Source organism: Trachemys scripta, chromosome 8, assembly GCF_013100865.1.
Source record: "Trachemys scripta elegans isolate TJP31775 chromosome 8, CAS_Tse_1.0, whole genome shotgun sequence".
NCBI lineage: Eukaryota > Metazoa > Chordata > Testudines > Emydidae > Trachemys > Trachemys scripta.
In genome coordinates, this window is record NC_048305.1 from 64,674,323 (window position 1) to 64,692,527 (window position 18,205).

At 36.3% G+C, this 18,205-nt stretch overlaps 1 protein-coding gene across 2 annotated transcripts in view; it reads right to left on the minus strand.

Moving 5' to 3' along the window:
• Positions 1-18,205, minus strand: part of DENND1B (DENN domain containing 1B) — a 247,123-nt gene that overhangs the window by 36,926 nt on the left and 191,992 nt on the right. For both annotated transcript variants that reach the window (XM_034778352.1, XM_034778353.1), the window contains 2 exons: positions 11,803-11,904; positions 3,928-4,018 (listed from right to left, as the gene is read on the minus strand). In XM_034778352.1, the coding sequence (XP_034634243.1) occupies positions 3,928-4,018; positions 11,803-11,904 (193 nt within the window). The remainder of the gene's footprint in view (positions 1-3,927; positions 4,019-11,802; positions 11,905-18,205) is intronic.

The window sequence follows — 18,205 nt, forward strand, 5'->3', positions numbered from 1 at the left end:
AAAAGGTATTACAGCAATTTCTGAAGGAAACAAGTGAAGGGATTTAGCTGTTTGGACTTATAGAAATGCTTTCATTTAAATGTTCCATACCATTGCACTAAATTCCTTGCAAGCAATTCCGCAATACCCAAATTCTCAGAAATGGTGCAGTGAGTGAAAGGGATGCCAAGCTGGAAAAGAGAGCTTACTAGCATTGACTATGCGCTTATCCCCAGCAGAAGTGCCTTAACCAATACGCTACATTCACAAAGACTGAACAGTTGTCCTTTTAAGATTGACTGGGCTCACCTAGTGTTATTGGAGGAGACATAGTATACACACAAACACTATTTCCTCATCATAAAGTAGAATGTAGCCACTACTCATTCACTAATATAATGAACTTGCTAATGTAACAATTTAGCGCTCATGGTCATGGCAAACTTAACCACATAATCATTTCGGGCTTAATAAAAAACCCATTGAAATAATGGACTACCATCGGCTCTTGCTTAAGAAAGAAATTCCTGCACTTGAAATATGTTTATCAGGGCCCCTCTGAATTCCATTTGTTACCAGAGATTACAGTGGATGAGATTTTGTAATTTAATAAGAGATTTATTAGACCAGTGCACTGGTGGGAAGACTTTCAGATCACAAATCCTTCCAAAGTTCTACCATTTACTAGTCAATGAGTGAAGAAAAACAGACACATACTCAACCAGGGAAAACATGAAGCAAACACCATGTATGCGGAGCCAATATCTGAACTACCTCAAATTTAAATAGGAAAATGTTGAATTCTTATTATAAAGCTCACATTCCCAACAGAGGTTCAAAGTCTCTTGACTTCTTCACTATTAAGTAGAATCTTTTTCCACTAGTAGCTCCAAGGTTGTCACCACAACTAAAAAAATTAGTGTACTAATAAAATACGAATGCTTGCTGATATTTTCTTCCCTTATTTGCCAATACATTCTGGTTATGAAAAAAAACCCTCTCTGGATGAGTAAAATATATCTGTAAAAATTATTACCAAGCCCCAGTCCAAGAAAAATTAGGTGATAGGTGCAGATTGTTTGCTGTTATAGAAGCAGGAAAAATTGCTAATACTTATTTATATATGAAGGCAATTTGCTGGGAATTACAAGACTTGTAGTTTTTATTTCTGAGCAGCCAGCTGTGACCAGGGGCCAACAAGTTTAAATAACTGTGCATAAAGTTTTAACTGAACAGCAGCAATGCAACACAGGCTGACACTGGGTTTTAGGCTATTTTCCAATATGACCATATTAAAGAAAGTTCTACTGATATAATTCATTTCATAGGTTTTTGTCATAAACATGAGATATTTTTTCCATCAATAAAAAATACTTTTCCTATTGTGAAAGGGAATGCTGTGAAGCATACTGTGAAAGTGTGTGAGAGAAAAAAGAAGAAAAAGCAGATGGCCCAAAGAAAACATAAAGATGATTACCAATTGGTAGGCTTCTGGGAGGTAGGGTGTTGAACACCTGATTCTCAACATTATTCCCAGGTCTTTGACTACAATGGCATACTCTTCCCCATTCCCTGTCTCCACTTTACATTTACCTTGCAAAAAAATTGATTGAAAAAAGTTTTGCAGCAGGTGGGGATCAAACTTTCCACTATCTAACAGAATTGTTTTTTCATGTGGCACACCTAGAAGGTACAATAAGGACTCAACAACTCTGCCCCTCCAGCAGAGCTAACACAGAGTAGAAGAAAAAGGCCCCAAGGTGCACCATCAATAATCCTAGCAGTGCACTGAAAGTTACATTCACACTGATGATTCTTATATTTACCTCTATAGGAGAATGCATGTGAAGGAAGGTGGAAACTTGTGAAAAAGTTTTAATGAGAATGTTGCATGATACAGAATGCCATTTTGATATGGTACACAATTTTTTTTTTCATCCTTCAGACTGAAAAAGTGTATTTTTGAATCATTATATTTAAAGAAAAATCTATTTATAGATATATAACTGATTAAATGCAAGCATTGCTTCAAATTTGCAGTTAAAATTTCTACATAGTTTAGCTATGTTTGTATTTTTGGAAAATGCAATAAAGTATTAACGAAAATGGAGAGGCTGAAAGAAAGTCCTTTCTTTTGACTCAATAGCATGAAAATCTTATCACTGTTCTTCATGATGTCTTCACCTGCCCCTTCAACAATGCATAGGTTACTTTGACTTTTAGTGACCTTTCTGAAAGCTGGTATCCACCCAGTTTGAACCAATGGCAAAGTTGATGGGATTTAACTATGAAAAAGACCACAGTTCTACCCCATTAGTGTCACAAAATGTCACCCTCAATTCCATACTTGTTGCTCTGCCTGCACCTCATAATGATAATGAGACAGCAGTTATGTAAATATTGAATATGTGCCCTAAGCAATTTGTTCACAACGTGGTACAGCTTGTCTGACTTGAAAATTAAGGCTACAATAAATTCTAACACAAAACTGCTAGTGAAGGTGAACATTCCTTCATGAGCACAGCCAGATAAGCCATGTGGTTGACAAAACATATCAATTTAGAGCCAAGAACCTAACTTTATCCAAGTTCTAATGTTATTCCACTGCACCCTTTTGACCTCTTAACTGCAAAGAGCAAAGGAACTTTAAGCACTGACATTACCTATCTGAATGGACATGTCCACTGCATAAAAACTATTCATAAAATTGTATGAGTAAGTTGCCCTAAAAGGAGGGGACAGACTAAATCTTGGTGTTACTGACATTCTCTCCTAACCTCTTCAGGGAAAAACAGACTACAGGCCAGATCTTAGCAGAAGTCTAGGAAGATGGGAGAAAGAAAGGAGCAAGGTCACTTTATAGTCAGACTCTAGACAAGTAGGCTTCTATGTTGAGAGTTCAGAGGACATAGCCCAGAATCTCTTATGGTGGCTCTGCAGGACAAATCCTCCATTGACCAGATCTGCTAGCTCAAGGGTAGCTTTGTAGCATAAGACTGTCACAAAGCTGCCCTAAGAGACATGATTTGATTCAACTCATGCAGTTCGCATTTATACAGAAAACTGAGGTTCTGCTATGAAAATTGACTGTAAAAATGGCATTGTGGAGGCTCACATTTATTGTAGGAAATATAGCTGGTTTATAACTAAAAAGGTATAACTGACTTGCTATGTAACTGGAAATGATAAGACAATCCTGCTGGAAATGCAGAACATGGAATTGGATCCACCTTATGCTTTCTTAGACGTGCTGGCTTGGCAAGGCTAGCAGGAGTTAAAAGTAGTAAAATTTATTTCAGTCACTGAAGTCAGTGGATATGACTGGATACAAACAGGAAGTAGTAGGTATGCTTAGGAAGAAGATATACTTTTACACTGTCGCTTTTTAGAGTAGAACTGCACATTAAGATTATTTATTTAAGCATAGTGCATTTTGCTTGAGATAGTAATTACTCATATTTTGGAGAAATTTGGCTTAGGTATATTGCAAAACTACATGAGATACATGAAGGAATTTTTAAAAGAGACATTAGAAAATAACTAAATTAACCATTATTAAAAAGGAAAGAAACTAGGGAACTAAAGTCTTGTAATTATTAAAAAAATATACTTTAACCAGTAAATATCTAATTAGTTATTAAGCAAGCCAATACTTTAAAAACATCTAATAAAATCTATTCTGATCTTGATTTTATAAAAACTAATTTATTAAAGTAAAACAATTCCATTTATTTTCAGTTAATGCACTGGAAATGTTTGGCTAAATAGCTAATTAGTTATTCTGCTACTGATATATAATGGACTGAAACTCTGCTAAGAATGAATCAGAGGCATTTAAACCAGATAAGTGCTTATCTGACTATGTTCATGTGAATATGATATCCTCAACAGTTCCTGTGGAAGAGACAATGATATATTGAAACAAATGCTCCTGAAATAATTCTGTACCTCTACAGAAGCCTCCAGAAGTGATCTCTTCTTCAAAAGCATCCGAGAACCCTCTTCCTGCATTTAGCTTTGCTAGTCGACCATCAATAAACTGGAATATAAAAAATATTAGTCAAAACTATGTTGACCTTTTCTTAGGTTTCATGTAAAATATCTATATTAACAAGAATATAACAGATCACAAGAATGCTGTAATAATTTTGGATAGATATTGTAACAGTGGATATAAAGACAAGTGGCAGAAATATTATCACCATTGTACCAGTGGCTTTAGTATTCTCTACTAGTGTTGTTTGTTGTGTGTGTGAACAAATATAAAACTTGAAATATTTTAAACTAACAAGGTCATTTCCAGAATGAAATTCCAAATCACTTGTTGCTTTGAAAGTATTTTAAGTTGCTTTCTAGCTCATTCTTTTTCACAGCAGATGATGTGAAAGTTTATTAAATTTATTTCATAATAAATGTTTAATTTCAGGTTTAAAATTATAATCACTTATGGAAATTGAGACGTTCACTCATATTGTGTTTGAAGGGTCATGAGCTGGCCTCATCTGTCTTTCCAGATAAGTATCACTGAATCTGAAGAAAAAGCTAGTTGAAAAATGCAGAAGATTTGTAGTTGAAATCTGGACAAATTTTGACTATCTCTAGTGCAAAGCAAGGCTGAGCTGGGATATCTGATGCCCACTGACTGTGCACTTGAGAATTCTGGCTGAGGATTGAAACTCTGCTGGCTGAGGAGTTATGCAAACTGAGAAGAGTTTGGATCATAATCATTTTATATGGACGGAGAGAAGCTGGTAGCTGCAGCCTTTAAAGAACAGTGGCAACAGGGACAATAAGCTTAGAAGGATATTTCATTTAAATGTAGGAGAACTCAATGCACTGAGTGCCAAAATAGAAGTACAGTACTGTGTAATACAGAACCATATTTTAAGCTTGACCTCTGCCAGTCTACACCTGCCTGTGTGCTCATACTGATCCATACAGACATACTTTTCAGGTGCAAACACATACATGCCTGCTTGTTTGAAAATTCTAACACCTGCACATTTGTGTGTGTGTGCATGAATCCATGGAAGTGTCAGAATTTTCACCCACAAAACAACTTTCACTTAATGGGATTTGCAGATGTCCATTCTAACACATGTCCATATTTCGCTGCATATGCCAGTGCGTACATTTGTGTTTGCATATATGTGCATGCAAAGGCTAAAAATTAGGCCCAAATATGTTAGAAACAAAGAACGGTGAACATAAAATAAACAATCATCTACTATAACCTCTCAGAAGCAATGAATACATTCTTTTAAAGACTCAGTTTGCTTTTCAGGATTAAGACAGAAACACTGGCATTTCTAGAATGCTTTCAAGAATTAATCTATGCATTTTAGTATGAATAGGCTAACTCAAGTCTGAGCAGAGATTAATTGAGAAAACATTTTACTGATTATTCATTTTCTAGCAGGAGTTACTAGTTATTCACTTTTACTAAAATAGCACATAGAAGCTAACAGAAATTAATTATTTGGCTGAGTGTCATACATTATCACAGATTATCCAAACAGTACTGTCAGTGGCAATCTGATGCTTGTCAATTGATAGACTGATGACATGAAACAAACCCCATTCTTCAAGTACAAAAAATTCCAGCAGCAATAATAATAGAGCACATGTTATTGAAGATAATCATTCCCTGTTTTTTCTTGGCTAGACTCCTTTTTATTTTTTCATTCTGACTCCAAGTAGGCTTCTTTCCAAATGGGTTTGGTTCATGGTCAGACCACTATGGGATCACTGGATTATTTCACAGTAAGAAAAAGAGATAAGAGCAATAAGAGCATCTTTAGCTACTGCTGTGCAGAAAACAGTCATTGAACTGCAAGACATTATCTCTTTGGGGAAAGTTATGAATTCACTCCATGCCATAAACCAACACATGATTTATGGGCATGCTCATCATTTGGTAAAGTATCAACAGAAAATGGAGAGGCTGACTTTTAGTTTTCAGTGCAAGGATTAGTCTGGCAAAACATTTAAAAGTAAATACTGCCAAATATAACTGTTAACAGAAACGATAGAAACTTATTTGAAGGAAGTGATAGTATTATTAATTATATTGAGTATCAGAAGTGAGAGTAAAGCCATTCCAGTTTTTTGTTTTTTTTTTAAAGTAGAACATAGCAGAAAGCTTGGGTAATGTTAGTAAAGCCCAAGTATACAAAGCATGGCTCTCTGTCCCCTTCTGTAGGCTGGACCTCAGAAAGGCTTCTGAGTCTGTATTGTCTTTGAGCTATTAGATCAGGGTCTTTTAGTTAAGGTGGTAGAAGCTCATGCTTTTAGATCCACAGAACCAGAGTTTGATACCCACTATTGACAAACCACTCAGTGGCATTGCATAATTAACACAGAAGTAAAAATACTTCTCTGCAATTTTGCTTCTCTGAAGACATAATTCTTATAGGATTCTTCCTTTGGGTCTTAGCTCCTTAGTAAAACAATAGCAGGACTTCCAGAGTTCTTAAAGAATTTCGCCCTTTGAGGATACAATATGAGCCAATTCTCTTGGCCACTGCCTGTAGCAAACAGGTGATGCCAGCCAATTCATTTGGTTGTGCAGAAGACAAAGCTCCCATGATAAACCAATTCAAAATTAGGTAACACAATATGCTTCAGAGGGAAAAAAAACAATCAAGTACAAGAAAGAAATCCCTTAAAGAAAATAATTTCCACCCTCTGAAGTGACGTGGGTGAATGAATGAAAATCCTGGCGTAAACTGTATCTTCAGGGAAGCAGAATTACAGGTACGTAATTTCTGCTTCTCTGTAGATATAATCTGTGAGTATTCTCACTTTTGAGGAGGAGGAAGCTTGAGGAGTGACACACAAAAAAAAACAGGCAAGGTTGTAACAGCTTCTGCAAAATCTGGAGGAAACAGTTTCATTTCTCATGAAGTTGCTGTCTTGGTGCCCCTTCATAGTGGATATGTATCTGAGTCCAGACAGCAGTCCTTATCACCCTGAACTTCTGCCTGCTCTGACTCAAACAGCTAGAATTATGTAGGTGAAGTGGTGGCCTGGAGCACCAACAGAACTTCATAAAGCATTCACATTGCCTTTGCTGGAGCCGCTAGGGAGGCTGCTAGCACTGAGTTCCTGATGCTCACTGGTCTTGGCTGACTCAAGGTTTTTCTTTCAAGGGTTTACACTTTGAATGCTCTAGCCAGGTTATTCTGTGCTAGACTTACAGGTGTTTTCCTGGGATGTTCCAAGAGGCTTGAGAGGTGCTCCCCATGTTTCCTTATCACATAGGGTGGTATCTGAAAGCAAGTCTAACATTTGTGCACTGGGGTTGACTTCTAGGCACAGTGCAAAGAGCATGGTTGTCTATAATGAACATAGTTCTGCTGCATGGCTTGAAGCTGCAGAACAGGGCTCTTTCCTCCTTTGAAGATGGGGTACATAAAAAGAAAAAGTATGCTGGAAACACTAAGTGGTTGCTGATGCAACGAGAAAGGAAAATGTACATTGGAGCCCCAAAACAATAAACACCAACACACTAAAAAAATGCATCTGAGTGCTCAGGCAAAGGTCTCACAATTCAGGCAACTTGAACAATAAACACCAACACACTAAAAAAATGCATCTGAGTGCTCAGGCAAAGGTCTCACAATTCAGGCAACTTGCCGAACCAGCTGGATGATTGTAGAAAGAATGAAAAAGATAAGCAGTGGGAAAAACTGGAGCAATGCAGAGTGCAGTGAGCAAAAATGCCAATATGTTATACAATGGGGATTTATAGTTAATAGTATGTACCTTAGAAAATCTCCATACTGGTCCAGATATTCCTTATGACTGAGTTATTATTTTCACTGGACACCGATCAAAAATATTTAAGGTCCAAAATACAACTATTTATAGCTGGTGTTTGAAGCTGGGAACAAGCAGTAGCTAAACTTCAGACTTCTAGCATGAGGTTTAACAACAGCAATATTATGTTATCCTAATAAAAGGAGAGACTTCTCAGGACTGGAAAAAAAGCCAGGGTATAGATACCATATATTAATAAGCCATCCTGAAAGGCTGAAGAAAAGCAGTGGTAGCAAAAGGAGTAACACAGCCATCAAATCTAAGAAAATACAAGCTAAAGAAAAAACTGGCAGATCTGACTTATTTATTTAAAATATGGACCTCTTCTCAGCCACAAAGCTTTATCTACTGAAATTAAATCTCCTCTTAGAACTAAAGAATAAAGCTATCTTGGTTTTAAACACAAAAGGTCTTGATCAGGGCTGAAGGAAACTCTACAAATCTAGTCTGCAAATGGGTTATAAAAAAGGGCACCAAATGCCCTCAGGGCTATGAACCCTGTTCCATATAAAAATGCTTTTAGTTAAAATATTGCCATGTCAATGGGGAAGTATAGCAGGAGGAGGGCCAGACTCTACACTAAAAATTATATAACTGAGAAGACTTTAATGGTTCCTGTTACGAAGGGCAGCAGTCCCCTGCTGACACCATGAAAAACCTATTCTAGGTGTGTCTTTAAAAATAAATTTAATCTAATCTGGGACCACAAACCCTAATATGCATAAATCATAATTGTATTCTCACTGCATAGTGTCACTTCAGGGCATAGTGAAGGTGGTTAGATTTCTTTTAAATTTAACCTGAACTCTGAATTTCCAGGACTTATTTATGCTTGATTTGAGGATCATTACAAGACTCTTGTAATGTGTACCCTAATCAAGCTTAATGCATTTTTGTCTTGAAAATATCAGTTTTTAAGCAGACATTCTAATTTCCACCTATGAAATTTTATCCTGGGATTTGAAATCTGTGTTCTCTGTGGCTAATGCATCATCATCAGTAACAAAGAATATGTCAGTCAAAGCCTGCCCTCCATTACACCAATGCTACACCATTGACTTCAATAGAGTAGTGCAAATGTGTGTGTGAGCAAAAGTTTGCCCTGCAATTGGAGTATAGTTAACATTTCTGATGATGAAATGATCCAACTGCCTCTCCAACAGATGCAAGGCCAACAGGAGGAAAAACTAGTTACAAAATGTTTTTGTCACTAAAGTGAAAAGATCTGACACTGAACATACACAAGGAGCAGATCTGCTGAGTAAGAATGTTAAATTTGTACAAGGTCACTTCTTAGAGTCAAAACAGTCAATACATTAATAATCTAAGAAGCTTTAGGAAAGAAAAAAGGCATCTAAACACAGAATGCTGGTCCTTTTTGGTTTACTTAATTCCAATGACTTCTTTTTTTACTCCCCCCTTCTTCCTTTTCTTTTCCACAAAACAAATATAGGTATGTCTTGAATTTGTTTACAGACTACTAGTTAAATGTCAACATTTGCGAAGTTATCCACTGCAGTAACACAATATTCAGATACACTTTTGATACGAAGTAACTGCAGTATCTGAGACATTTATGTGCTAAACAAAAGAAATAAACTAATTACAACAAATGATAGCAGAGGCGTTAGGTGCAACATTACAGTATAGCTTCTTCCCTGACCAACCTCAGAGATCTTGAAAAACACACTTCACAACCACTGCTCTCAACAGTGGCCAGGCCATCTTTAATATTAAATTTCTATTACAAAGCTTAATAATTCATATTATTATTCAAATAGCATGTGGGATATAGAATAAGTTTGGTCAAATACATAATAAAGTAAACAACAGACAATGAAGACAAGTGTTTTGTTCTGGATAACAAGGAGCTACAGATAATTTAGGTCAGTTATCAGAAGCTAGTATAGTCATGTAATGGTTCTTGATTTAGCTATTCCCTTGTGCAAACCCACCATTGAAAGTACGGCATCCATTGCGAAGTGTTACCGAGTTTGGTGGTAAGAATGGTCCTCAGTTGTAAAAACTAAAAAAGAATAAATGCCAGGGCAGCACTTCTGAAAGTGGCAGACAAAGCATATATGCAGGAAAAAAACTGCAGTTAAAACACCTCCAGGCAGTCCAGCCTAGGTGTCTAGGCTGCTTTCAAGAATTATTTTCTGCTAAAAAGAATGTCTAGTATCAGGAACCCAGTAAACTCATGTTATCCTTTGAAAACACGAACAACCTTGAAAGCAGTCCAGTTGTCAGTGCGGAACTGCTGGAGATGAGGCAGCTGGGCTGTGGATTAATTAGAGAAGTGGGAGGAAACACAGCAGATCATAACTAAAGGAAAGGCAACATATTAGCTAATAAAAATGTTTAAAATATAATAATTTTAATATATTCTCATCTTCAAAGGTCTATTACCTCCCTCGGTATGAAGAAACATTAGAAAAATAATAAAATTGTTAAGTGATTTTTAAAATAAATATAAATTACAATTGAACGGCTAGATGTAAACGGACATAGTTCTAATAACTTTAGTGGAACTACTCTAATTTACTCCATCTGAGGATCTGGCCACAATACTCATATCATAATTCAGGCTCTTCAGCATGTGCAGTAGCCTTCGATTGAAAAATAGCCCCGATAGCTGAAGATATTCAGAAACATGTAACATGGGATCACAGCAATAAAAATAACGATGTTTCCATGTTATATTCCTTTCTCTGCCACCAATCTTAATCTGCTGAACACTTATAAATGTTTTAAATACCTCTTTTAATACTTCATATAAATGAAACCTTTGCCCCTGCACATATAATACAGTGAAATAAAATAAACTGGATTCTAAGAGTTGATCCCTGGAGTACTCCATCTATTATTTTTAAAGTCTGTATTTATGTTATTTATTTGTAGGTATTTCCATAATTTTGTCCAATTAGAAAAGTGTCTACCTATGACTACTACAAGCTAGCATCCTTGTATTCCATAAATCTCTACCTTAGCCATTAATCTTTGATACAGAAACTTGTCAAATGCTTTTTGAAAATCAAAGTATTCTACATCCAATGAATTTTCCTTATCTATTATGGTAGTATATCTTCAAAGAACTCTAGCAGATTAGTTAAGCATTCACTCCCCTGCCTGAATTCATTCAGGCTAGCTTCAATCAAACCATGTTTTTTCTAGAAGTTTTCCCACCTTATCCCTTAAGATGTTTTCTCAGATTTGCCCACAAACAAAGATAAGCTTACTGGTCTACAAGTTTATGGTCAGTCTCTTGACCCGCTTTCAAACAACTAAATTACATAAGGGAATCGAAGGGAGGACAAAAAGAAAAGCCAGGAGATAATAGCACAAAAAAAATGTATAATGGATCTTGTTGAAGCCATGTTGTGTGAATACTACAATAGTTATTACTGAGCTGTAAATCCTCCATAGGAACTGTTGTTTTGTACTCAACCAACCTCAATATGGAGGAATTTTCATGAAACTATTAATTTATTTGTTTGGCTGAGGTCTTGATTTTGAAAAATTCGGTGGATTCTACCAATCAAAGAAGCAAGTACAGTTTGAATCCAGTACTTAAATCAGACACAATCTCTGTCTAACAAAGTGTTAAGTGCTTTGGTCCTCTGTCTGTTGACCAATAGAGCCTGACTATACTGAAGAGGCTGAAAAGTTCAGCTTCTAAAGCAAGGAGCTCCTTGCTTTTTCCTTATCAAGAGAGTTCTTGATTGGCTCCAGAGGCAAACACAGCCAGTCATTTTGGGGTAAAAGTGGGGAGTGTCTCTGTTCCTGTGTTGAGATACAATGGGATTGGGAAGATTTTTTCCACACTCATTGGAATTAAACATTTGCCATTCCCTCTCTCTCCTGTATTTCCTCTCAAAATGGTCTTCTTGAGAGCTTTCAAAAGCTGGCAGGCATTGATACAGAGGCAGAGAGGAGAACATATATATCTGATATCTATTAGAAGGAAACTGTTAGATCACGAGGTCAATTGGCCTGTCATACCTGTTTAAAAAGTTGAAGATTCACTGCAGTTTCCAGGAACTGTTTGGTAGTACTGGAACGATGCTTCACAAAACTGTCCTCACAGAAAGTGATAGGCTCTCCCTAAATTTAAACAGAGCGCATTAGAAGGTACTCCTAGCTATAACCAGTACTGGCACATTTAAAATTCTCCTTCATCAATTTTCCCCCCTTAAAAGTTAGCATGTACAGTTACTGCCCATCAATCAAAGAGGTATTTACTGAATTCAAAAGGAAAGTAGGCAGAGACAGTGTAACAAAACATTGAAAAGACAAAAATGTTGATATCTTTAAAGTTTTCACTAAAATACATTTTGATGGTGACAATGCTCTGCTTGAGTTACGAATCTTAACTACTGTACAAAATTACTCTGATTTAACTGCACTTACACCAATGGCAAAAGCAAGCAGAAATTCTGACTGGACACCAACATGTTATGATTATCATCAGATTATTTGTCTATTTGTTGTGCTAAATATAACATTAATGTGTGTGCAGCTAATTTGATTAAGCAGGAAATAATTATAAAACGTAACTATTTTCTTTCACCAATTTCACTGTCAAATTAAAGACTCCTCCTGTCTTTTCTGGGAGTCATTACATGGTCATACAAAAGGTTTAAAAGAGGTCAGTTGAATTGTTAATGCAGTAAATTGTGTGGCCTTTGGAAAAGAAGGTAAGAATAATGTGAAGAATACTGAGTAGACATGTCAAAAACACACAGTGATGAGACAAGGTAAATATATACAGTATTTACTGCAAGCTAATAGATGCTAATCAAAGTAACTGGAAACAGTAAAATTATATTGTAACTCCTGTGTTATCCCTTAATTGCATAAAAGAGTATCTATCTCTACTGTATAGTGACCATATCAAATTACAGGAGGAAGACTCCCCTAAATTATATTATTCTGGTAACTGTTTAATTTCCATAAACTCCACTAGCATAGAGAAGGTTTTAAATATTTTAATACATCAATGTATAGTCTGCATATTATTTCCATGATAATGATTCAGAGAGATATACTGCAGGGAGTATTGTCATGCAGGCAAAGGACCTACCCGACAAGAGCATATGCCTTCATGGTTAAAAATAAAAATTAAAAAAAAATAAAAAAAATACACCAGGTTGGAGGAGTTTTTCCCAGATTTAGGTAAAGCAGACAATTTGAGGTCCTGCATAAAATATTAGAATACACATCTGACTCAGCTAATAGAACATTTTACTACCACAGACTTTTACACATAGTAAAAGCCCAGAATAGGGTAAAAGATACCTCTGGCATTGGGAAGAAAAAGGATCAGACATTCCTTATGTGGATCCTTACAATAATGAAACAGAGGAGCCTTTCAGACACAAACTGCAGGCCACTTTGAAGACAAACATATTTATGCCAATGATCACTGCCTCCTCCTGCTCCTACTCCTATTAACTCTGGCAACCTTAGGTGCTGCTTTACACAAATTCTCCTAAATTCTAGTTTACAATGTAGTTCAATGCTTAAGGATTGAGAGAATGAGTTTCCCTCATGTGATCTGTCAGCACATTACTGAGTTTGTCCAAAAGTATCCCTAAATCATCTTCAAATGATCTTTATGTTATATTTATTTGTAAATGGTAAGAATATTATCTAAAGAGCTGTTACATTAAAGCAACTGACATGTCATTTTAAAACCCTGTTTTGATATTTTCAAGCGCTCCCTTCCATATTGATTTTTCAAAGACTAGATCTTGGATGCCTTAGGCTCCAGTTCATCAAAGCACGTAAGAACATAGTTAAGTTCATCCCTATTCAGCCCAGCACTAAAGTACATGCTTCATTTTTATAGTACAATCCTCCCTTCTTCGGGGGGTGGACGGAAAGCTGTGGTACACGATCCCTTTTCAGTGCAGTACTTGGTAGCTCACCAGCTATACCATGTCTCAGGGCAAACAATTTAAGTTGCCTTTGCTGCTAGGCTGTAGTACATATTGGATCTGAATAAGCAATCTACCAAATATCTTCAAAATGTCACCATCCCCCCCAGATACCCCAGATCATCTGCCTCTCTGACCAACTCATCACCAACCAGCCCCCCAATTCCACAGAACCTTTCTTTGTTCAGCAGATTTGTCACAAAAGATCACAACAGCTGAGATAGCAGAAATGCTTAAACTGAATCCTCAGATTTAAATGGCTGCAAACTGGAAGCATGATGTCTTTGAGAGAGCATCTCCCGTCTGGAACTTACTTCCCCCATTTGTTCAATACATCACAAGTACACTGCAAGGTCCACCTCTTTACATAGGTCTTTACCTGAGGAAGTGACCTGTGGCACACTTTTGGGAATAGAAAGTTGTTGATTCGTTTAGAGACATTGAGTCAGCTTGTAATGATTACTCTTTAATATGTACATGCACCTAGAAATTTCAAAGAGGCATATTTTATAAATAAAAAAAGCATCTAAAGCTGCATGTAGAGAACAGCTATTCCCTCTGATGCTACCAACATATGCCAGGGAAGTACCATAGACCCTCAAACTCAGGACACGACAGGTAAATAACTAAGAAAATTACTTTCAAATATTTTGTTTTGAAAATGTAAGGACTAAACTATGCCCCCAATGTGTAAGAGTACTGAAGAGAGGAAGTGAGCACAAATGAATTTTTTCCTTCCAGTGCATCCATATAGGAGAGGCTAGGTCCCAGTATAAGAGGAAGTGTAAAGCATCGGTGGAGGAGTGGCTAGTAATATCAAAAGCATTAGCCTCCTAAGAGATGTTAGCTCTATGGCACCGTCATACCTTTGTGATGTGATGACCTTGTTGGGGAGGGTGCTTCATACATATTTTTGAAGCATAGAGAGGGTTGTTCCCCAGCAGACTTTTTCTAGCATCCATGGGGACATAATATTTGCAGTAAACACTGGTCTATCTGCACTCCCTTTGCAGTGCAACTCAGATTCACAAACAGAATAACTGTATGTTAAATGTAATTTTATTTAGATCCATAAACAGTTTACACTGAAAAACAAAAGCCTTTAAGAATACATTTATGTATTGTTATTCTCACCTGCTTAAAGCAGGCTTGCTTTAAAAGTTTCACCAGTTTGAAAGATTCTACTCAGGAGATCAAAAATACAGAATAAGAATTCCTTTAGAACCAGCAGAATTTTTCAAATCAGTGCAATTTTTTTCAGGGCATCCCTTGTACTTCTGAAACTCCATCTAGCAATTTAACTCACACCACAGTTATTCAAGCCCATATGTCTTGTATTTTATTGGGTAAAACATTTTGATTAACATAAGATTGCATAAGGAATAACCCTGAAGTACTGTAATTCTAAAAGGATTCTGAAATGCTTTATTATAAAAAGTAGAACGAATTACTAACTATGAATAAAAATATTTATATCAGTTTTCTGATATGAACTACACATTTCTAACAGATTTATTTTTACAAATACTATTGAATAAATTCAGAAACTTTGAGTTTTGGAGGAATGTTTCACTGATATTTAACTAGCACACAGTCCATTAGCCACTTTAGTATTGATCTACAATGTACTTTCAAAGCAAGTTCGATCAAAACCCAGTAGGGATTCTATATTGAAAAGTAGACAGCTAATACTCAGACCAAACAATCTATGCCCATACAAGATATCTGTCCTTTTAACAACAGTTGCTATAGAATTTTTTTGCCCTTTTATGGGTTGCCGCACACAGCAGGAATCAGTTCCTCTAAGCTGCATTCGCATTTTCATTAAGCTATTTATACAGACTCAGATGGAACATTCAAGTTAAACATAAAACATGAAGCTAAACCTATATGATTATATTAAAATCAAAATCAATCTTGGTTAGCAGAGATACTGTTGCTTTCCAAATCTAGTAATATTTAACAACAACAATAAATGCATATTTCAATTATTTCCATGCATAGAAGTAGTTCAGAAATTTATTTGGTTTTCTTTTCCTACCAAAAAGATGCGACACTTGTAGCAGTTGCTCATTATTGTTAATATTAAAGCTTATTTAACATATTTAATACAGTTTTGGTATACAGTAACTCTATGTTGGTTACATTATGAGAACAAGCAGAACTGTAGTCTCCAACTCTGCATTAACCAAACTCTGAGTTTTTAAAAAACATCTCTACTTTTACGTTATAACATTGCACTTTGTAACAAGAGAGCATCTAATAGTACCAGGATGAAAATACCACAATTACCGGCATTCTCATGGCACCTTAGTAGATAAAGATCCAGATAGTAACCAAGAACAAAGCCGGACTTTATTGTTGTTTCCATTTGGGATGGTGCCAATAAAATTTACAAATAAATGTCTGAGTTTAAAGTCCTCTGTCATCAATGTTATTTACCTAATGCAAAATCTAGATTACCTGGCACTTCCTGGAATCACAACTAAGCCATACATACTGAAGACCCTACAGGCCCAAAGGATGTTTACCCTGTAAATGAAGTTGTGGCCCTTAATACAATCCTCAAGCTAAAAATCTTACAGGAGGGCTTAGGGTGAAGCCCGAGAGTCCTGCACCTAATCAAAAGGCCTATTCTTGCATCGGATTTTCTTTCCTCCAAAAGTGCTTTAGCTGCAGCCACTGCCAAACCCAAGCCCAAATTCTGGGAGAAGGGTTAAGGCAAATCAGATCCCATTGCAAGGTACTCCTGCCCTCTAAACGATAACAATCAAATTCTGAAACATAAGCCTAAATAAACCAGAAGCAAATATTTCCCCACAGACAAGTGAACATGTATGCCATGCTGAAGGTGTAATCAGATAACCTGGCTGCTGATCCTTACAGAATGCCCTGGAAGAAGGCATGGTTCACACATACACTTTGCTGGTTAAGAACCAGGGTATAAGAACGGGGTATAAGAATAGGAATCACCAATCCCAAGCATTAAATATACCCTAATACTAGTCAGCTAATATCTCTTTTCAGGGTATAGAAACTTCTTGCTTAACCAGGTATGCCTATCCCCAGTCTGTGTTCAGAACAGGAAAGGTTGTGTAAGCAAAACAGATTGATTCTGGCAAAAAAGAGGGTGAATGTTTGTAATGAATGGGAGTGGAAGTCTATGCTTTTTAAGGACTAAACATCACATCATGAAAATAAGCAAAGGAGAAAAACTGTTTACTAATTTGTTAAAAAATATTGGAGGGGAATAAACACTGGTGTGATAAAAGTGTAATTCATCATGATAAAGTAGGGAGGAAAAATAATCTATTTTACATACAATAACAAAACAAATAGTATTCCTTAAAAAACATATCTAATTAAAAAAGAGTTAAGAATATAAACTGGTATGATTTATTTTCTATGCTAAAAAATTCTGGCTTTCCTTCAAAAAGTTAGGCAACAGAAAGATTAAGTCATACAAAAGAAAAAGATATTGAAGTTACCTCCCCTTTGGGCAGGGGTAGGAGTGCGGGGGAGAATAAACCACCTAACATTAAAACAGAAAGGAAGCTGACCCAAACAAAACTTTGAGTAATGATAATTTGCAACTTTGGAACAAAGTCTTGGCAAAAATCGAGACCTGATCTAATTGGACACCACCCCTATAGGAGTCTTTGGGTCAAATTCAGTAGTGATGTAAACAGTGACATCAATTACATATCTGATGCAAACAGTCTAGTAGTATATGCATTGCATAAAGTAAGTTTCAAGTGTCGTGGAAAATGATTGCAATGTTTACATGGATGGGATACAAGGGCCTGTAGCATAAAAACAACATGACAAGAAAGTGTAAAATAAGGGGGAGAGAAAGAATACCAATTTTGCAGACAAACTGAATGACGACATCATTATGCTAATTACACTACTATAACCTTTGCATCTGATGTGTAACTCATATCTCGGTTTACATAACCGCAATATTTGAACCATTATGTAATGTCATAGATTGGTATTCCTAAAGGAATATATTCATAAATGATTTGGAAAAAGGGTTGTATTCATAAATGGTCTGGGAAACGGGGTAAACAGTGAAATGGAAAAATTTGCAGATGACACAAAATTACTCCAGATAGTTAAGTCCAAAGCTGTTTGCTAAGAGTTACAAAGGGACCTTACTAAATTGAGTGACTGGACAACAAAATGGCAGATGAAATTCAATGTTGATAAATGCAAAGTAATGCACAGAGGAAACAATAATTCCAACTGAACTGGCTGTTCTCATGGCAGCAAAAAGAGGGAGTGGCCTAACTTCCCCTACGTCAGCTCTATACCAGTAGAGATTCACCCTTAATTCCTGATGGCATAGAGACTGACTCAAATCTTGCTTGTGCAGAGTTGTGTACAAACTCATCATTATTCAGTGAGCCAATTAAGAGGTTTAGTTTTGATTTCATTTCCCATTTTTATAGCCATTTACCAAA